The 21,460-nt window shown below is 56.3% G+C and overlaps 2 protein-coding genes across 2 annotated transcripts; one reads left to right on the top strand and one right to left on the bottom strand.

Annotated features, from left to right (window-relative positions):
- Nucleotides 1–4,070: 4,070 nt before the first annotated feature.
- On the bottom strand, nucleotides 4,071–10,161 carry LOC135461175 (Fc receptor-like protein 2). Its single transcript, XM_064738160.1, is given in 12 exon segments — nucleotides 4,071–4,221; nucleotides 6,601–6,704; nucleotides 6,799–6,857; nucleotides 6,920–6,941; nucleotides 7,499–7,572; nucleotides 7,653–7,955; nucleotides 8,045–8,286; nucleotides 8,288–8,312; nucleotides 8,815–9,087; nucleotides 9,299–9,529; nucleotides 9,618–9,638; nucleotides 10,131–10,161. Coding segments are annotated over 12 exon segments (1,536 nt in total).
- Nucleotides 10,162–13,353: 3,192 nt separating this feature from the next.
- On the top strand, nucleotides 13,354–16,498 carry LOC135461174 (low affinity immunoglobulin gamma Fc region receptor II-like). Its single transcript, XM_064738158.1, has 9 exons — nucleotides 13,354–13,384; nucleotides 14,058–14,078; nucleotides 14,167–14,397; nucleotides 14,604–14,861; nucleotides 15,479–15,556; nucleotides 15,640–15,723; nucleotides 16,111–16,132; nucleotides 16,223–16,302; nucleotides 16,389–16,498. The coding sequence occupies exons 1-9, from the start codon at nucleotides 13,354–13,356 to the stop codon at nucleotides 16,496–16,498; spliced, it is 915 nt and encodes a 304-aa protein (XP_064594228.1).
- Nucleotides 16,499–21,460: the final 4,962 nt, after the last annotated feature.

Raw genomic sequence — 21,460 nt, 5'->3', positions numbered from 1 at the left:
GCTGCCATTCCTGACTTGTGGGGAGCAGAACTACAACCGGGATCCCGGCACTGCCTGACAGCGCTCTGGGCACTGGCTGTCGCAGTGAGGGTGGCTGTGACAAACCTTTGGGTCCCCTGACTTCAGGGTGAACGTGGTGCAAAATAGGAGAGAAGGAGGGGGAACCATGGAGTGCCCAACAAGGAAATGACCTTTAATGGGAAATAAAAATGGGAACTATGCTCAGGAACAGAACACAACATAGGGAGAAGCTCCAAGGGCCAGAAATAAGGAAGAGATAACAGTATATAGTCTTGGAGATTAACATTCTAGAAACCATACTATATATGGAACACATGTAACCAGTAGGGGAGTGGAACTTGGACTAATTAACATAACTACTCCAAAGGCTCTTAGGAGACAATCTGAGGCTTGCGCTGATTTAGATGAATGGTTCCCAGACCTTGAAGATCAGGCTTGGTTTGTTTAGTGTGAAGTCAGCTGACCCTATGTCTTAGTTGGGTTGACTCCCACATGTTACTCTTTTCTTGTAAAGCTAGAAATAAAAGTGAGGGAATCTTGTAGAATTCCATAGACACTGCATTTCTTGCAGTTAGGAGAAAAAATGGAACTTTATGGTCTCATGTTTAAATGGAACACTTCTGAAAAAGATACTTTGTTAATCACACAGTGGGTTTTTCTTCCTTATAGGTCTCCAAAAATCAATTTTTACAACCATGGAGATGACAGCTGAAATCATAGTTAGAGCCAGAACGAGATTGCTAACTATGGCAGGCCAAGATTTTGTAATTATTTATTTACCTGTGAAAAGGGTTGATTGGGCTTTGCAAAATTTAGACTTGCAAATTACATCACTAAATTATTCAGGTGTTTGTTCTATTCATTACCCAGGCCACAAATTGTTACAAGCTAAATTAAGTTTTGGAGAAAAACCCATGCTAAGTGAAGAGCCTTTAAGTGCTATAACTCTCCTCACTGATGGAGCAGGGAAAACACAGAAATCAGTAATACTATGGCAAAATCAAACAACCAAAACGTGGGAGTAAGTTCCAACAATAGAGGGCTCTCCTCAGATTGTTGAACTGGCTGCAGTAGTTTAGAGCATTTCAGCTCTTTTCAGAACTTTTGAATTTAATTACAGATTTATCTTGTGTTGCTAGTATTGTTAAAAGAAGAGAAGGATCGGTTTTAAAGGATGTTACAAATGATATTGTTGGCTTTCATGTCTTTCTACAATTTTGACACTCAGAACTAACCAATATTTTGTCTCTCATATCAGGGCTCATTCCTCGCTTCCAGGATTCATGGCAGAAGGAAATGTGAGAGCCGACAAACTGACAGTGGTTTTTTCAAACACTTTGCCAAACATTTTGAACAAGCAAAACTGAGTCATGCTTTTTTCCAACAAAATGCACAAGCACTGGTGCCAATGTTTGGCACAAGCATGATCAGCACAGATCAAAACTGCACCTTCTGGCAGCTGCAAAGGCACATGAGAGGCACAGACATCAGGAATTTTCAATCTTGCCATTTACCTTCCAAATTCTCATGGAATAACGGCATTCCAGGCATTGGGAATTTTGAATGCTCCAGCTGCTTTCCCCAATTCCCATGGAATAATGGCTTTCTGGCCATGAGGAATTCTGAATCCTCCAGCTCTCCCTCCAGATTCCCATGGAATAGTGGCATTCCAGGCATCAAACCCTGCAGTTCTCCTCAAAAAGTCCCCCCAAAACTATGGAACAATGGCATTCCAGGCATTGGAAATTTTGAATGCTCCAGCTCCCCTCTGAAATGCCCATGGAATAATGGCATTCAAACTGTTGGGAATTTCAAATCCTCCAACTCCTCTCCCAAATTCCCACCAAATTCCCATGGAATAACAGCATTCTGGGTGTCAGGAATTTCAACTCCTCCCATTCCCCTCCCAAATTCCCATGGATTAAGAGCATTCTGGGCGTCAGGAAGTTTGAATTCTCCCGCTCCAATGTCATATTCCTACCAAAACTGGAGAGTGGAATGACTGCGTTCTGGGCACCAGGAATTCCAAATCCTCCAGCTCGCCTCCCAAATTCACATGGAAAAACATCATTCTGGCCATCAGGAAGTTTCAATCCTTCAGTTTCCTTCCCAAATTCCCATGAAATAATTGCATTCCAGGCATTGGAAATTTTAAATCCTCCAGTTCCCATCCGAAATTTCCCCCAAACTATGGAATAATTGCCTTCTGGACATTGGGAATTTTGAATCCTGCAGGTCCCATCCCAAATTCCCATGAAATAATGGCATTCGGGGCATAGGGAATTTGGAATCCTTCAGTTCCCCTCCCAAATTCCCAACGAATAAGAGCACTCTGGGTGTTGGGAATTTAGAATGCTCCAGTTCTCCTCCCAGATTCCCACCAAAACTATGGAATAACTGCATTCTGGGCATTGGGAATTTCGAATGCTTCAGCTCCCTGTTTTGCGGAGAAAAGAAGAAACCTCACAACTTGTAAAAGTTGTAAAGCCCGGTATGCTTTATTACGACGCGCGCCGGACGCAAGACTCCCCAAAAGGGCATGCGTACCCCTGAAGATTTCAGACCTCTTTTTATCCCCCTTCCAAATGCATATGCATACAGTTTCACAATAAGTTCATACATATTCATCTTGCATGACACTTAGCACTAATTCTTCTTTATCGGAGGAATTCCTAGGTCGGGGGCAGATTGACCTCGTGGTTTTTCTGTTTTTCTTTCTCTGTCTCCTTGCTGTCTCTGGAATGCGGCCTCTCCTTCAGCTTTAGCTCCACAGACCCTTCACCTCTCCCAGACACTTCACCTAGTTCAGGATGGATCCTTACTCTGTCTCACTCCCTTCCCAAATTCCCCATGGAACTCCCATGGAATACTGGCATTTCGGATGTTGGGAATTTGGAATCCTGCAGTTCCCCTCCAATATTCCCAAGGAATGAAAGCATTCCAGGCATTTAGAATCTTTCAGTTCCCCTCCGAAATTCCCATCAAATTCCCGTGGATTTCTCACCCTAGTTTACTGTTGCTACTGTGAATCCAGAAAAGGTGTCAGGAGAAACATGGACATATTTAAAAGTCCCAAAGCTCGAAAAGTGTGTTACATCTGTTTGCCAGATGTCATTAGGTTTCAACGCTTGTGAGTTTGTACCTAACATTTGTGGCAAAGAAAGAGTCTGCTGACACTGGGAGCAAGGATTCACCACATCCCGTGCTTGGGGCAAAGTCAGATGGAATTGTTTTCCCAGTGCTCGGGCATTTTGATGGTAGACATCATGAGAAAGTTTGGCCTGCCCTGACTTTTGTGGTATAGTGACTGTCATGGCGAGGGCATCCGCCCTCACATCACCTTCCAGTCCAGGTCCAGGCAGAGGGGTGTGTGATCTAAAGTGCAGAAGGTTGTATTGCTGAGACCTGGGAAGTGAAAAGCTGTACAGAGAGGTTAATAACAGAAAAAGAACTTTGTTAGAGACTTCCTTCAGGAATGAGTGCTGAATTCTCTTAATGATTCCTGTAACATAAAGAGAATCACAAACAATGTTAATACAGCCTGGGGACATTGCAGGGCTGGGCAATGTTTACAGCCCAGAGCATTCCCAGCATCTTCCTGGGGGTCATTCCCAGGGATATCCCCGGGACAGCCCACAGACATTCTGAGGACATCCCTGGGACATCCCGAGGGATTCCTGGGGACATTCCCAGAGCCATTCTTGGCAACATTCCCGGGGAAATCCTGGGGCATTCTCTGGATCAGTAAAAGCAGGATCAGGAACAACAGGATCCAGAAAATCAAGATCAGGAAAAGTGGGATTGGGAAAATCGGGATTGAGAAAATTGAGACCAGAAAAGTGGGATCAGGGGAAGTGGGGTCAGGGAAAGCAGGGTCAGGAAAAGTGGGATCAGAAAATTTGGGATTGGGAAGATCGAGATTGGGAAATTTGGGATGGGGAAAATCGGGCTCAGGAAATTCGGGACCAGGAATAGCGGGATTGGGAAAATTTGGGATCGGGAAATTTGGGATCAGGAAATTCGGGTTTGGGAAATTTGGGCTCAGGGAATCAGGACATGCCCACAAAAGCCACATCCTTGTGGGATTTGAGGATCCACAGCCGATCCGTGAGCTGCTGTGGAGGCTGAGCCTCCTCCTGGATCCGCTGGAATTCCTCGGTGCCGATGATGAGCAAGGCTGGGGGTCGATCCCTGGGAATTCTTGGGGACACGGACCAGGATCAGGGGAAAAATATCCCAGATTTTGGGGGAAAAATGTTCAAATTTTGGGTAAAAATATCCTGAATTTTGGGGAAAATATCCCAGAGTTTGGAGGGAAAAACCACCAGATTTTAAGCAAAAAAATCCTGTTTGTTTTCTTTTTTTTAATATCCTAAATTTTGGAGGAAAAAAACCCCAGACTTTTCAATGAAAAAATCCTGAATTTTGGGGGAAAAATCCTGAATTTTCAGTCAAAGAATCACGAATTTTGGGGCAAAAAATCGTGGATTTGGGGGATGGGGGGAATAGCAGATTTTGGGGGAGAAAAATTGTAGATGCTGGGGGAAAAATGTTGGATTTTGGGAGCCTCACATGAGCTCCTGGATCAGGTCTCTGATGATGACTTGGATGGTTTTGGGGTTTGTCCTGGAGCGAGGGCAGCGCTCCAGGGGTGACGGTGACGTTGGTGAAATCATGGAGCAGCATGATGGGGCTGGAGCTGCCCTTGGGCTGCAGGAAAGGATGGGGTGAGGCTCCCAAATCCCCCCCAAATTCTCCCAAAATCCCACGAAAAACTCCCATAAAAATGGCCCCCAAAATACCATAAAAATACCTAGAAAATCCACCAAAATCAACCCAAAATCAACCCCAAATGTCCCCAAACTCCTCAAAATCCTTACACCCAAATTGCCCCAAAATTCCCCCAAATCATCCCTAAAGCCCCCAAAATCTTCTAAATCACCCCAATATCCTCCAAATTCTGCACAAAATATCCAAATATCCTCTAAATCCCACAAATCACCCCGAACTCTCAAAAATCTGCCCAAAATCACCCCAAATCTCACCAGACTTCTCTAAAATCACCTCTGAATCACCCCCAAAATCCCCTAAAATCCCCCCAAAGCCCCCTTAATTTTCCCACCCTCCAAAAATCCCCCAAATGGCCCCTAAAATAATCCCAAATCACCTCAAAATGCCCTCCAAATCCCCCAAATCACCCTAAAATCTCCCTCCCAAAATGCCTCCGGTGCCCAGATCCCCCCTCCCCAGCCCTGCCCGGTTCCCCTCCCGGTGCCCCCTCGGTGCCCGACCCCGCACCCGGCGCTCCCCGGGCGGGCTCCGAGCCCCGGAGCTCCTGCGGAGCCTCCGCCGAGCCCGGGGAGGACGGGAGGGACCGGGGGCGACGGGGGGGACCGAGGTGTCCCCAGGAGCGTTTTGGGGGACAAGGGACCCGCTGGGGTTGGGGACCCGGGACCCCGGGGTGTCCCCGGGATGGAGGGAGGCGGTTCCCGGGCAGGGGCGGCTGTCGCGTGTCGCCATTGGCTGATACGGATGTCGCGATTGTCGCCAGGCCCGGCCGTGGGCAGCAGCAGCGGCTGTCGCGAGATGTCCCCAACGGCCCCCAGCGCGAGCGGCGCTGTTCCCAACGTCCCCAACAGCCCCGGAGCCGCGGGGGGATGGGGGATTGGGGGTTCCTGGAAAGGACGGGGTGAGACCCCAAAATCCCCCCTCGGGACACACCGACACCGTCCGTCCCCGCAGCCCGGGACAGTCCCGGCTCTCGCAGTGCGATGGCAGCCGCGACCGGCGACAGTGACCCGAGGCCGGGACTCCGCTCCCGCAGCACCGGGGGCTCCTCCCCAGGGTCCCCGCTCCCCTCCGCCCTCCCGGTGCCCCCGGCCGGGGCTCCGCAGCAGCTCCGGGGCTCAGACGCCGCTCGAGGAGCGCCGGGTGCGGGGTTTGGGCACCGGGCGGGGATGGGCTGAGCTGGGGTGGGCCCGAGGGGCTCGGCAGCTGCCGGATCGGTGCCCGAGGTAACGGGGCGGCACCGCCACAGATGCCCGAGCCCTTGGCCGGTGTCACCGAGAGGGAACAAACAGGGAGCGGCAGCTCCTTCCCCGTTGTGGGGCAGCTGAGAGGAAACCAGTTTGGAAATGCAGCAATTGATCATTTTGTTCCTGTCCCCAACGGACTGAGGGAGCCCCAAAAATCCTGCAAATCCCACAAGGATCTGCTCAATAACCTGACCGGGACCCTGCTCAATCCCGAGCTGGCCAGGCAGAGACGAACAAACAAAAACCATTTCTCCCAGTTTAATCACAAAGCTGCATTTTGGGTCCAATAAGAGGGACAGGGGTGCTGTGCCCCCTGGCACTGGGGGAGGGAATGGGGAGCCCCTGGGTACTGGGAGCACTGGGAGCACTGGAACTGGTACTGGGAGCTCTGGGAAGCCCCGCATGGGACCCCACTCGTTGCCACTCCCTGGGCACAGGAGCACAGGATCCCGAGGGGAGCACACGAGGAGTGCCCTGGGGCAGGGACCCCCAGTGCTCCCAGTGTCCCCAGTGCCCCCAATTCTGCCAATGCCCCCAGTGTCACAGCACATCATCGTAGTCACAGGGGTCCCCCTGTCCCTCATAGGGTCCTGACAGCTCTGTGTTGGTGACTTGTGGAACCCGAGGTGGGGCAGGGCTGGGGGACACCTGTGGGGACCCTGAGAGTGACACCAGTTGTGGGGACCTGGGTGGGGCTGACACCCGTGGGTGATGTGACCTTGTCCCCCCCGAATTCTCCCACTGCCCAGTCGGTGCCCATGGCGTGGGTGTTGAGCACGGTCCCCTCCTCCAGGGGGGATCCTGTGGGGATAAGGGGGGGTCTCAGTAGTCTGGGAGGGGGAAAGCCTGAGCCGCCCACTCACCTGTCCTGGAGATTCCTGGTTTCTGCAAGGGAAAGGGGAGGGCGTGACTGAGGGGACACCGGGACCCCTGAACCTTCCTGGGACCTCAGAGTTCCAACCACCCATGGGACCCCCAAATCCCCACTGCAGCCCTGATTCCCACCATATCCCTGATTCTCCCAGGACACTCATCACTCCTGAGACCTCTAGAACTTCTGCATCCCCACAGTGCCTCCAACCCCCCTGGTGCCCCCAACCCTCTGAGTCGCCAGAACCCCAAGCCTGGCAGGAAGGGGCACCCCCAAACTCCCCCAGGATCCAAAAAGATCCTCCAACATCCTTGTACAGCACTCCAGGACCTCCCCAAACCTTCCAGGAACTCTGAATGCACCACAATGTTGCTCAAAGCCCACCCAGGGAAGCCCGTGGAGGCCAACCAGGACACTCCAAATTCCCCCCATATCCCCCAGGACCCCCAGCCAAGGTCACTGCAGGCTCAGTGTCCCCCAGCTCAAGGGCCCTGGGTGCTGCTGATCTCTGCCCCCACTCTGGGGGCTTCCCGTCCTTGCAGAGTCCCCATCCCACCACAATGTCACCCACCCCTGCAGTGCCACCGATGACAGCCAGGAGCAGGAGCAGGAACAGGAGAGTCCTGCCGACATTCACAGCCACTGCTGGGGACAGAGGGGAACACACCGGGGTCACCCTGAACCATGGGGGACCTGAACCCCCCAGCAACCCTGTGTGACCCCACCTGTGACCCAGGGTGAGCCAGGTGTCACCTCCAGTGCCAGCTCAGGGCTGAGTGCCCAGAACACGCGGTGCCCGTCCTGTCCCAGCTGGTTGGTGGCCACGCACTGGTAGGTGCCCAAATGTCCCACGTCGATGTCCCTGAGCTCCAGGAGGGGACCCCAGGCCACCTCCTGCCCGTTGTGCAGCCAGGTGAAGGTGACAGGGGCTGAGCCCACCTGCACCGAGCAGCACAGGGTTACATTGTCACCTGCGTGTACCTGGTGTGACAGGGGACCAGGGGTGATGGTGGCATTGGCCATGGGCACTGTGGGGACAGAGATAGGGCTGGCACTGGGCCAGGTGGGATGGGAGTGCCGTGGGTTGGGTCACCCCCAGCTTAAGGGTCTCACTCACCCAGGACGGTGACATTCAGGGCGTCACTCTCAGCCACGCTGTCCCTGTCGCTAACCCAGCACCAGTACTGGCCGCTGTCATTGTCCCCAACGTGATGCAGCTCCAGGTGGGGGCCGGCGCCCAGCGGTGCCCCTGAGTCCTCCAGGTTCCAAGAGAAGGACAGGGGACCTGTCCCCGCAGCCACTGCGCAGCTCAGCACCAGGCTGTCCCCGAGTGCCACCTGTCCCCAGGGGGCTGTGCTGACAGGGCACCCCTGAGAGTGCGATCCCTGCAGGGAAACACAGGAGGGATTGGGGACCCAGGAGGGGTGGAGGACATGGGAGGGGAAAGAGGGGGATTAGAGGCGAGCAGAGAAAATCTCAGTGAGCACAAGGGGACCCTGGGAGGCATGTTGGGGTCTGGGCACAATGGTGAGACCCTGTGGAAATAGGGAGAGATCCAGGCAGGGATGGGAAACCAGACAAGAGACTGAGGAAACTCAGGGAATGATTTGGGGTTTAGAGATGGGGAGGAGGACCCAGGGAAGGAAGGGAAACCAGAGGGTGGAGCAGGGACCTTGGAAGGGGTGGGGAATCCAGGGAGGGATGGGGAGGACAAAGAGAGGGATGAGGGATCTGCAGGAGGAACTGGGCAGTCCTGGGGGAAACCAAGAGGGACTTGGGAAATTTTGGGTGAGCCAGGGAAGAGTAAAGGGAGGGATGAAGGTTTCTGGCAGAGAGGGCAAAGCGTTGGAGGATGTTGGGCTTCCTTGTCCCCATCCATACACTCACTGTGCACTGTCACTGTCACAGGCTCCAACTCACTCCAGTGTGACACCTCATAGCCTTTGCAGGTGCAGCAGCCGCTGTGGTGCAGCTGCAGGGGGGACAGGGACAGCTCGGTCCTGTCATGGGGCCCCTTCAGATCCTTCTGGTCATGGTAGAAGTACACGTGCGTGAGCCGTTTGTTCTGCCAGCCCCGGCAGCACAGTGTCACTGTGCTGCCCTCCAGCAGCGCCCATGCTGGCACCTGCAGCACCAGCCAGTCCGGGGGACAGAGGGGTCCTGTCACACCAGTGGCATCAGGAGGATCATGATGGTACCGGGAGGAGACACCAGGAGCCAGCCATTGTGAGAGACAAGTCTCCTCACTCTGGGAAGCTCTTGGATGTCTTCAGAGCAGAGGACAGGCTCTGGTCACCCATGGAGCAGAGCCCACCCAGAACCCTCGGGGTCACTGTAGGTGCCAGGCTGGGGGAACCCAAACCCCCGTCACCGTCTGAGACTGTCATGGGGAGGCTGAGCCCGGTGCTGGGTCTCTCACATGTGTAGGTGCCACTTTCGGTGATAGTGAGGTGGTCTTGTCCCTCCTGCCACAAGTGCCGCTCCTCCTTGTACCAGGTGGTGGGACTGGCAGTCCCCGAGCCCTGGCAGGTCAGTGTCACCCGGTCCCACAGCACTGCCGGCCTCCAGGAGGGCTCGACCAGGAGCTGGGTGGTCTGGGCACCTGTGGGTGACAGGGGACACCAGCCTGCCAGGCTCAGTGTGGGGCTGGGGACAGCGGGGTGGGGCCATGGCATCCCCCGAGGACTCACCAGCAAGGCTGAGGGTTTGGGCTGGAAGGGAGAAGGGACAGGGCTGGGCAGGCTTGCACAGTGGGGACAGCAGCGCAGGGGTACTGGGTGTGGGGACTGTCCCTAATTGTCCCCATGGGGTCAGCAGTTCTTTTGATAAAGTGCATGCGAGTGGTGCCAAAGGATTTGGAGAGGCAGGGGGACACGTCTATGTCACTGTCACCCATGCACCCATCCCCATGGCCACATCCTCACTGCTCTTTTCCCTGTTTTGTCCCTGCATCCCAGTTTCCTTGTCCCCATCCCCAGAGCTCCCTGAGCCCAAAGGGGCCCATCCCCACATCCCCATCCCTGAATTCCTGCCCCCCTCTCTCTGTCCCCAAAGCTACCCCATATGCCCAGTCCCACAAGGGTCCACTGTGGGTAACATGGACTGGCACTGCTGGCATTGGGGATCTCAGGGGACCGCGCAGCCCCCCTGTGACCCCTCCCATCCCCATTCCGGGGTGTCAGGCCCGTGCCCAGGCCACTCACCCCACAGGAGCAGCGCCACCTTCCCAGCCATCCCAGTGTCCCCAGCCATGTGCACTGGCTGTCACTCGCTGCTGTGGCCACCGATCCCCTGGCTGGCGGCTCTTTGGCCAAAGGGGAAGGAAGCGAGGTCACGTCTCGCCCTCTTGTGGAGGTGACCCTCGGTGGGGGCAGGGTGGCCACAAGCTGGGCACATGCTGGGGCCAAGACTGCATAGTCTGGGGACATGGTGGGGGATGGTGTTGCCAGGTGTGGGGGGCTCAGGGCATGTTGGGAACAAAGGATGGGTGTCCAGGAAAATGGGGGTCCAGGGGAATTGGGGTCTCCAGGCCTGGCGGGATTTCGGATGGGTGTACTGTGGGAACAGGGTCCCCAGGGATTTGGGGTCATGGCATGTGGGTGTGGGTGCCAGGGTTTGGGGTGCAGAGGGAAAAAGGGGACCCTCGGGAATAGGGGTTCTGGGGGAAGAAGCAGCCCATGGGATGGGATCAAGGCAATAGTGGTGCTGGGCAATGGCAGTCCTGGGATGGGGGTCCCCAGGGAGGACAAACCAAGGTAATGGGGGTTCCATGGTTGGGTTGCCAGGGGAATGGGGGTTCCAAGGATGGGCAGTGGCTGGATGGGCACAGGGGTCACAACTCCTTCATGGGGTGCCTCAGATTTTGGGGTGACCCAGGGCCCCGCACAGCCCCCCAGTGCTTATGGCCAGGGAGGCACCCCTGGGTTGTCCTGGGAGGCTCTGTGTCTCTGTCCCAGACACCCCTGGGCTTTTGCCCATCCCCTCCAATTTCCTGGCTCAGCCATCCCGTGGAGCACCTGAGCAGGTAACAGTGGCGTGGATCCCAGAAAGAGGAAAATGAGGGGGTAGGGGGTGCAGGCAGTGACTAGGGGGCTGGGAGGGGGGTAGAATGGGTCCCTCTGGCTGGGACCTCAAGCACTTTCATTTTCTCTTTCCTGCAGCAGAAAGAAGAGGTCATTGGTTCAGTTTATAGAATCCTTTTAGCAGTTGTTGTCTCATTAAGTCACTCACAATAAAAACAAACAAATCCTGAAGAAAGTGGACGTTTTTGTTCCCTTTAGGAGCCCATTGGTGCACCCCACAGCAGCATTTGCTTGTGAATAACAGAGAGTGTGGAATGTCCCTGAGTGTCCAACAGCTCCATGGGATTGTTCCCTTCCTACTGGGCAGCAACACAGCCCCTAAGGAAGCCTTTTTTTGGGCCATTTTTAGGAACCCTCCCCATTTTGCTCCTTCCCACCCTGAAACTTGACTGACTTCCCATGGAGGAAGGGGAGAAGCTCTGTCCATCCTTGGGACAGTGCACAGGAATCTGTGGAAATTCCCGTGTGTGCCTCAGGGTCTGATTCCCTGGTAAATCCACTCCAGCCTGCCCTGAATTCCTCTGCCTGGGCACTCCCTGCTCCTGCTGTGACGCCCCTGTTCCCCAGGCCTCGTGTGCAGCCACTGCTCAATATTTCCACACTTTTCCTTCTCATCTGGTGTGCACATCCTAGACCCAAACATTCTTTCCATGAGGCTCCTAAGGGCTGACAGGTTTTGTTCAAGAAGGAGGGTCCAGGTCAGGTTGTTGAGCAGATTGTGGGATTTGCAGTAGTTTTTTGGTTTTCTCAGACCCTTGGGCAAAGGCACAAAATAATAAATTGCTGCATTTCCAGACAGGTTCCCTCACAGCTGCCCTTGCAGGGGGCGTTTCCAGCCAGCCCTGCTCTGAAAACCATCAAAGGCACTCACAGAGCCACTGCTTGGGCTCCCTTTGGGCTTTGTGCTTCTTGCAGGGCTGAGCAAACCACAGCCAGGCCTTTTTCCCCCACAGAATTCTCACCTCTGCAGCAGCTCTAAAGCTGCCAGAATCAAAGCCAAGGGGGCAGGGGGGACCCTCAGGTCCTGGCTGCCCCCTGGGGCTGGGCAGATCAGGGCTGAGCAATGGCCATCCCTGTGCAGTGGGGCTGGGCCATGGCTGGGCCCCACCCTTGCATTGACAGGGGACCCCAGGATGTGCCACCCCTGGGACAGGCACCTGGCCAGGAATGCGCAGGGACATTTCTGGAACCGCCACCCCCCGGGACAGGACCCTCCATGCCAGGATATGTAACCCCCTGGGACCGGTTCCCCCCAGGACAGGACCCCCCTGGATGTGGACCCCCAGGACCGAACCACCCCTTTGCCATCTGACTCTCAGCACAAACGGACTCTTCCTTCTTGTCCAGGGAAAAGAAAGTGAAAGTGTTGAGGGGGCGCAGCCCAACGCCTCCATCCCCCACAGCCTCCCCACCCTTCCCTGCACCCCTCACACCCCATTTTTCCCCTCCCCTGTGTCCCCCCAACCTCTTCCCTGCTCAGGTGCTCCCCAGGATTGCTGAGTCACGAACTGGGGGTGAGGGGACATGGCACAAAAGGGAGGAAAATAAGGGAAAATAGAGAAATAAAGACATGAAAAAGTGAAGGGCAAGGGAGGCCACAGAGGCAGAGCTACCAAGGACCCCCATGCCCAGGAAATGAGCAACCCAGGGGGGCAGTGTTGGGCCCTGGGTCACCCCAAAATCTGAGGCACCCAGGGAAGGAGCTGAGACCCCTGGGCCTGACCAGCCACTGCCCATCCCTGGGACCTCCATTCCCCTGGAAATCAAATCATGGGACCTCCATTCCTTATATTCCTCTCTGTGATCCCCATCCCAGTACTGACATTCGCCAGGATCTCCACAGCCCAAGGCCCCCATTGCAAAGGAACCCTCTCCTGTTCATTCCATCCCCTGAAATCTTCCTTTCCCAAGAACCTTGATACTCTCAGGAACCCCTGTTCCCACAGGAACCCCCATTCCCCCAGAATCCCCATCCCATGACCCCAAATCCCTGGAGCCCATGTTCCCCTGCGACTCCCATCCCTGAGTCCCCCCAGCCCTGTACATCTCCATTCCCACGGACCTCATCCCTAGGATCTCCCATTTCCCTGGACACCCTTACCCAGGTCCCCAAACGAACTGAGGCCCCCCACTCCTGGGAACCCCATGTCCCACTATGTCCCACCCAGCCTTGTCCCCAGCCTGTGCCCAGCTTGTGGCCACCCTGCCCCCACTGTAGGGCCACCTACGCATGAGGACAAAACGTGACCTCGCTTCCTTCCCCTTCATCCGAAGAGCCACCACCCAGGGGAGCGGTGGCCACAGCAGCGAGTGACAGCCAGTGCACATGGCTGGGGACACCGGGATGGCCGGGAAGGTGGCGCTGCTCCTGTGGGGTGAGTGCCCTGGGCACGGGCCTGACACCCCAGGGATGGCGAGGGGAGGGGGTACAGGGAGGCTGTGGGGTCCCCTGATGTCCTCAATGCCAGCAGAGCCAGTCCATGTTATGCACACTGAACCTTGGTGGGACTGGGCATATAGGGTAGTTTTGGGGACAGGGAGAGGAGGGCAGGAATTCAGGGATGGGGATGTGGGGACAAGAATGTGGGGACTGGCACCTTTGGGCTCAGGGAGCTCTGGGGATAGGGACAAAGGAACAGACGGGGACAAGAACGGTGAGGATGTGGCCATAGGGATGGGATCATGGGGATGGGATCATGAGCTGGTGGGGGTGACCTGGGCCAGCATGGGCTGTGTCCTTGGTGCCCTTGTACCCAGGGTGTTCACAGTGTCCCCATGTTCTGCCTCAGCCCCAAGTGGCCTTGGTGTCCCTGTTCCCAAGGTGTCTGTGCCAGAGGGATGTGGTGCATGGGTGGCTGTGACACAGACATGTCCCCTGACCATCCAATTCTTTTGTGGCCACCCAGACACATTTTCTAACAAGAACTGCTGTCCCCATGGGCACAGTTTGGGGACATCCCCCACACCCTGTACTCCAGGTGCTGCTACCCCTGCAGGGCCACCCCCACCCACCCACCCCCACCCACCCTTCTCCCTTCTCCCTTCCAGCCCAGATGCTCGGCCTCGCTGGTGAGTCCTCGGGGGATGCCATGGCCCCACCCCACTGTCCCCAGCCCCACACTGGCCCTGGCAGGCTGGTGTCCCCTGTCACCCACAGGTGCCCAGACCACCCAGCTCCTGGTGGAGCCCCCCTGGAGGCCAGCGGTGCTGTGGGACCGGGTGACACTGACCTGCCAGGGCTCGGGGACCGCCGGTGCCACCACCTGGTACAAGGATGGGCAGCTCTGGTGGCAGGAGGGACCTGATAACTTCACTGTCACCCAGAGTGGCACCTACATGTGTACCCGGCCTGGCACTGGGCTCAGTCCCCCCATGATGGTCTCAGATGGTGAGTGGGGATGTAAATGATCAGGGTGACCCCTGACAAGTCAGAGTGGACTCCACTCCTTAGGTGGCATCACAACCCTTGTGTGGCAAGAGCCTGTGCCCTGCACACAGGGACATCCCAGTGCACCCAGATGTTCTCAGGGTCACAGGGACCACCTCGGACCTGTCTTGAGCCCCTTGATGAGAGGGGACCCTCCTGTCCCACAGATAATCTGGTGCTGCAGGTGCCAACAGGGGTGCTGCTGGAGGGGGACATGACGACACTGCGCTGTCGGTGCGGCCATTGGAACCACACGGTCACCAGCGTGCGATTGTACCAAGACGAGAAGGAAGTGAGGGGGTTCATCAATGGGACCGAGCTGTCCCTGTTCCCCCTGCAGCTGTACCACAGTGGCCACTACAGCTGCGGGGGCTTGGTGGGGTCCTGGCAGTCACGGTCAGCAGCAGTGACAGTGACAGTGCATGGTGAGCACTCCCATGGCTGGAACTCCAGTCTCCTGACACCCCCAATGACCCTTCGCAGCAGACTCAGAGTCACAGTCCTCACCTCCCCTCTCCTACCCTGAGCTCTACCTGGTGCCACTGCTGGAGGGACCCCTGAACCCACCATGGGGTCCCTCCTGACTCTCAGCTGCCTCAGCACCCCCAGCCCCCTGTGGCCCCGAGCCCCCCTCCTGCACGTGTTCTACAAGTACAGGCAGGTGTTGGGGGCCCACAAGGGTCCCCACAACTGCTGGTGCCCGCTGTGGGGGTCTCCCACTCGGGGAATTACAGCTGCCAGGTGCGCTCCAAGTGGGGGCCGTGCGGAAGAGCAGCGCCCGGCTCCGTGTCATGGTGCGCAGTGAGTGTGGGGATGGGCACAGGGAACTCCCACATCCTGCTAGGGACCCCTGCCCTGGGCACCTCCATGTCCCCCAGACACATTTCTTGGGTCCTTCCATCACTCTACATGTCCCCTCACCCTTCTGTGGCGTGACACCATCCTCAACATCCCCCACCACACCAATCCCTTCCCATCCCCACGTCCCCTCTCTGGCTGCCAGCCCCTCCCTGTGGCCTCAGCCCTGTCTCTGTCCCCGCAGTGCCTGTGGACAATGTCACCATCACCCCCGGTGTCCTGGAGGTGACACCACAAGATAAATGGACACACAGGGAAACAGGTGGGGTCCCTCAGGTTCGCAAGGGAGTGCAGGACCCCTGGAGTGATGTGCGACCCTGATGTGTCCCCCTCTGTTTCTTGCAGTGGCCGCAGGGATCGGTGGAGCCCTTTTGTTCCTGCTCCTGCTCATGGGTGTCATTGTGGCCTGGCACCGATGGCACAGTGTGGGTGGGTGACAATTGGGGGCACAGGGGTCCCAGGGAGGTGTAGAGGCCCCCAGAGCTGGGGAGCAATAGGGCAGCACCCACAGCCCCAGAAGTGTGACCTTGTCTGGGGATCCTGTCGGGTTTGGGGAGGTGCTGGAGAGTCCTGGAGGGATGTTGGGTGTTCTTTCAGGAGCTCTGGGGATGTCGGGGGAGGGTTTCTGTCCTGCTGGGCTTTGAGTTCTTGAGGCTGAGTTGGTAAGGGACACTGGGGAGGTTCATGGATTCTGGGGGCCTTCAGGGATACTTAGGGGTCCTGAGAGAAATTGAGGGTCCTGTGGGGGTTCAGGAATCCTGAGCGGGTTCAGGGCTCTGGGACCCCGCAGTCACCCCATCCCTCTTTCCTTTGCAGCCGCCAGGAAGCAGCAGGAAAGGTGAGTAGGGGGCTCAAACCACACTCTCCCCTTTTACCCCAACCCCCAAGCCCTCCCATCCCCTCTCCCACATCCCCTTTATTCCCTCAGGGTCCCCCCAGATACCCTGGCCCCCCCAGAGGAGGGGGAGGTGCTGTACACACACGTCGTGGTGACCAAGAGGGCAGGGGGTGAGTACGGGGAGGGACACTCGCAGAGGGACACGTCACCCACGAGTGTCACTGCACCCAGATCCCACAGCCCGTGTCTCTCTCAGCCTCCCCCCGTGCCACCACCCTCCAGGATCCCCAGGTGACCTACGTGGAGCTGCGGGGACCCCAGGGGCGACCACAGGAACCCAGTGACATCTACAGGAATGTGCTGTGACACTGGGGGAAACTGGGGGGCACTGGGGGTCCCCACCCATGGGCACCCACTCGTGTGTGTGTTGCCACTAAAAACTGTCCCTCTCCCTCCCAGTGGGGGCACAAAGGTGCCAAAAGGCTAAGAGAAGAACAATTTCCTGCAACAGTAATGAGAGAAAATAAAACCAACACAAACCGGAACAAGGTTCAGCGTCCAAATGGTCACACGCAGAACGATTTCCAGGCAAAGCCAACTGAAAAGGAACAAACCCTGAACACTTCCCCAAGCACGTTTCCTCCACCAGCGGAGCTGGCAGGGCCCTGGACTTTCTTTGCTCTGATGGCCAGAGCTGCCATCAGGAGGCTCTTGATTCTCTTGTCCCCTGTCCCTTACCCCTCCTCTGACGTTTTCCCCACACGATGCTCTCACAAAGGCCGTTTGGGGGTTCCAGAGCCTCCCCCTTTTCCAGGGCAGTCGGGATCAGGCCATGGTGCAGGGTGAGGTGTCAGAGAGAGGAAAAGATTCATGTTTGGAGGCATTTTGGGACAGTTGTGTGTTGCAGGGATGGGTCAGGCCTTGCTTTTGGTGAGATAGGGCTCCATCTGTCCATCATTGTGTCAGCCATGGCACACTGGGGACAGTGTGACGCTCTGCCAAAGCCAGCTCCTGAGTGGCCGGGTGACCAGAAGTGCCAGCTGGGGAGAGGGCCCTTGGTGGCCTAACTGCTTAAAAGCCAGAGTATGAGGCAGCCAAGTCCCTGACCATGTCTGTTCTTGGGGTGTCTGTCCCATCCACTCTGAAACCCAGGAGTTGGCAACTCATTTAAATGAGAAATATTTGCCAAGGAAAGTGGGAGCGTTCTTGGAATGGAAAGGAGACCCATGTCTAAAATTTTTAAATTTGAAAAATGATTTGGCTTTCAGGCAAAAGTGCAGGAAAAGAAATAACAGCTCTTTACTGGGAAATTTATAAACCAGAACAGAACAAACAACACAAACCCTGAACTTTCCCTCCCGCTCAGCGCTGTTGCTTTTTATGGCAGTTATAACTGCGGCCAGCAGGGGGCGCTGCAGGGAGCACTGCCGGCCAGCAGGGGGCTCCCCGGTCCAGCTCCATCCCCTCAGGGGCCATGGCGGCCTCGGATGGAAGGCAGGAGGGGAAATCGCTCCTTTTGCAAACTCAAGGGCTCCAATCGGTCCCGGCACCACCACCGGCAGCGGGCAGAAGCCGCCAAGGCAGCAGGTTGGATCCCAGTGCCCACTGGCAATGTAGCCATGTCCCAGGGCCAGGCACATGCCCTGCGTAACACCCATGACTGCTCTCCATGATCCTGAACGGAAGGAAGGCAGCGCCTGACACCAGGAAGGTATCGAGTCCACAGAAGCACCTCTGGTGGATTTGTGCCACAATTCCTGCAAACCCTCAGCCTTTCACTCCTTTTTCCTTTTCCAGCCCTGGTACAGCAGCTCTGTCAATGTTGATTTACCTTGGGATTGTCAGCACTGAGCACCTGAGGAAAGCTGGTGCTCAGTGCTGACTCTGCCAGAGCTTGTCCGGGGCCTCCAGAGCATGTTTGCAGTTCCTGCTCTTCCTTGGCCACTGCTGATCCCCACACAGTATCCCCAGGGGGAGGAGGAGGAGAAGTAGAGCAGACCCACAGCCCCAAGGGCTCTGAAGCTGCAGCTAGAGCACAGGGACCACCCAGGCTGGGAGCAGTGCCTTGGGACGACAAAATGGGGCAAACTTGGATCTGTGTAGATCAATGCCCCTGTTCTGCTCTGGGAGCTGCAGACCCTTACAGAGTTGTTGTAATGAGGGCCGGGATTCCTGTAATTTAACCATGCTCCTAAAGCATTCCTGTGCACAAACAGAGGGCTCCACTGCCTCTCCCAGGCATTTTGCAATTCTGTGGCTGAGGCGGGAGCGGTTGGATGAGGAGGCCCATGGGAACAGCACCTGGCCATGCAGGTGGAGCAGGAGTTCCAGGAATTCCACAGGGTGCTCAGGTGAGGCTCACGGGGCTGGGACACGTTGGGGCACCACTTGCCATTCCTGCTCCCCCGACATTTTGGGACAGAGCAGTGACACCCATAGGGCTCCCAAACCCCTCAGGGCTCGGGCACAGCCTCACAGGAGGTCCCGGGGTGATTCGGGTGCTCCTGGGCTCGTTCCCAACAAAGGGCAGGGCTCCAGGAGCTGTCAGCACATCCTGCAGGAGCAGCCCGGGGCTGCTGGAGCCCGAGTGCTGTGGGCAGGGACGACGTGAGGGAGCCGGGCCCCGCTCAGCCGGCGCTGCCCCAGGAACGTCTCATCCTGCAGGGGCTCGGCAGCCTCTGCCGGTGCCGGCCCCGGGGCTGTCGGGGGGCACGGCCGGAGGGGCCGGGGGGCAGCGGGTGGGAGGGGCCGGGATGGAGGGACCGGGACCCCACTGGGGAGCCCCGAGCATGGAGGGAGCGAAACGGCGGAGGGGAGACCCCGGGACAGGGGGGAGCAGAGACCCTGCGGTGGGGTCTGCGGAAAGGAGGGACCGCAATGGTGGTCCCGGAGCACCGGGAAGGGCCCAGCTGCCATCGTGCTGCGAGAGTCGGGACGGTCACAGGGTGTCCGAACCGACTGTGGCAGCGTGTCCGAAGGCACTGTCGCGATGTGTCGGGACCGAGCGTTGCCAGGGTAAGGCCCCCACAGCTCCGGGAAGTGGAGGGGTACCCTGGAAGGTGTGCAGCAGGTGTGGGGCAGAGCCCTGTCTATTCCCTGTGCCCTGTGCAGGTGAGGAGGGCAGGGATGGAGCAGCTCTGGGGACACCTGGAATCGAGACAGGGTCCCTGCCCACAGCCCCACCACGGCCGCGGGGTAAACCCCCTGCTCGACATTTCCATCCTTTTCTCTCTTGTCTCACAACTGAGCCAGAACCCAAAAATACTTTCCAGGATGTTCTAAAGGGCTGCAGGTTTGAGACAGGAGGGAGGAGGAGGGTCCTGGTCAGATTGTTGAGCAGATGGTTGTTGTCTTTGCAGGATTTTTGGGTCTCTCCCAGTCCTTTGCCTAGAAGGACAAAGTGATCAATTGCTGCATTTCTGGACTGGTTCCCCTACAGCTGCTTTTGTAGGGTGAGTTTCCAGTCAGTCCTGCTCTGAAAACCACCAAAGGCCGCCTCAGAGCCACTGCTTGGGCTCCCTTTGAGTTTTGTGCTTCTTGCAGGGCTGAGCAAACCACAGGCAGGCCTTTTTCCCTCACAGAATTCTCATCTTTGCCGTATGTGACAAACATGTTCTCTCTCCTGTGAAAATTTGTAAGTTTAAAAAAGGACAATAGGAGACAAGCACCATAGAGCAAAGGTTGTTATGGGTGGGTGCATCTTGGCACTCAGCCAAGAGCACACTTCTCTTCGGGGATACCTCTTAAATACCTTTTCCCTTAAATCAGCCTCTTGCATATTCATATACACTTATGCATAGAAAACTTTTTCCCCAAACTAATTTACATTCCAAGAATTGTTTAGCATGGCTTATCCTTGGATCTGCCTTTTTAGAGCATTATTCCTTGGTTGTGCTTTTAGCCATTTTTTATCATCATCTTCATTTCTGGGCCTGGGTCCACACTGTCTTCAGGTGGTGAGTGCTGATATTTGGCATATCTGTAGCTAGTGTCCTCATCCTGTCTTCATTAGATGTTATCCCATCCAAGAAGGCATTTTAACACAAGCATTCTTATATCAGCTATTTCACAAAGCTTAATTAACAACAGAAATAAAAACTATATCTTTGTAACAAAGTTACTTTAACATTACATATATAAGTTCCATTTTAACATTTGTGAAAATCCAGTAATACAATATGTATTTACAATACTTGGTGAGAGGGACAAAGCAATCAATTGCATTTCTGGACTGGCTCCCTCTCAACTGCCTCTGCAGGGGGGTTTCCAGCCAGCCCTGCTCTGAAAACCATCAAAGGCCCTCACAGAGCCACTGCTTGGGCTCCCTTTGGGTTTTGTGCTTCTTGCAGAGCTGAGCAAACCACAGGCAGGCCTTTTTCCACCCACAGAATTCTCACCTCTGCAGCAGCTCTAAAGCTGCCAGAATCAAAGCCAAGGGGGCAGGGGGGACCCTCAGGTCCTGGCTGCCCCCTGGGGCTGGGCAGAGCAGGGCTGGGCAATGGCCATCCCTGTGCAGTGGGGCTGGGCCATGGCTGGGCCCCACCCTTGCATTGACAGGGGTCCCCAGGATGTGCCACCCCCTGGACTGGTTTCCTCCAGGTCACCCCCAGAACAAGATCCTCCCTGGACAAGACCCCCCTGGATGTGCCCCCCCAGGACAGAACCCCCTCCTTTCCCATCTGACTCTCAGCACAAATGGCCTCTTCCTGCTTGTCCAGGAAAAGGAAAGTGAAAGTGTTGAGGGAGCACAAGCAGACATCCCCCAAAGCCTCCCCACCCTTCCCTGCACCCCTCACACCCCATTTTTCCCCTCCCCTGTGTCCCCCCAACCTGTTCCCTGCTCAGGTGCTCCCCAGGATTGCTGAGCCAGGAACTGGGGCTGAGGGGACCTGGCACAAAAGTGAGGAAAATAATGGAAATAGAGAAATAGAGGTAAAAGTCAAGAGCAGGGGAGGGACAGAGTTAGAGCTATCCAGAACCCCCATGTGATGCTTGCCCAGAAACAACAATGCTGGGCCCCGGGTCACCCCAAAACCTGAGGCTCCCAGGGAAGGAGTTGTGACCCCCGTGCCCCTTCCGCCACTGCCTGTCCCTGGCACCCCCATTCCCCTGAGAACTCAACCCTGGGACCCCATTTCTTTCAGTCGCCCCTTCCCTGGAGCCCCCCATCCCTGGACTGCAATTCCCCAGGATCTCCAACCCCAAGGAACGCCATCCTGGTTAATTCCAGTCCTTAGGACCTCCCTTCCCTTGGGGACATTGATTCCCCCAGGACCCCCCATTCTCACAGAGCCCTCCTTTCCCCTGACACCCTCATCCCTTGGCCAC

Source organism: Zonotrichia leucophrys, unplaced genomic scaffold, assembly GCF_028769735.1.
Source record: "Zonotrichia leucophrys gambelii isolate GWCS_2022_RI unplaced genomic scaffold, RI_Zleu_2.0 Scaffold_207_87703, whole genome shotgun sequence".
Taxonomy (NCBI): Eukaryota; Metazoa; Chordata; class Aves; order Passeriformes; family Passerellidae; genus Zonotrichia; species Zonotrichia leucophrys.
This window is presented reverse-complemented; position numbering and strand designations above follow the sequence as displayed.

What these genes read in the sequence shown, in the direction of transcription:
- LOC135461174 (XM_064738158.1), top strand. Translation starts at nt 13,354, where the DNA reads ATGGCCGGGAAGGTGGCGCTGCTCCTGTGGG. An exon ending in CCCCATGATGGTCTCAGATG is followed by an intron (nt 14,398 to 14,603) that starts GTGAGTGGGGAT and finishes CCTGTCCCACAG; the next exon opens with ATAATCTGGTGCTGCAGGTG. An exon ending in GCCAGGAAGCAGCAGGAAAG is followed by an intron (nt 16,133 to 16,222) that starts GTGAGTAGGGGG and finishes TTATTCCCTCAG; the next exon opens with GGTCCCCCCAGATACCCTGG.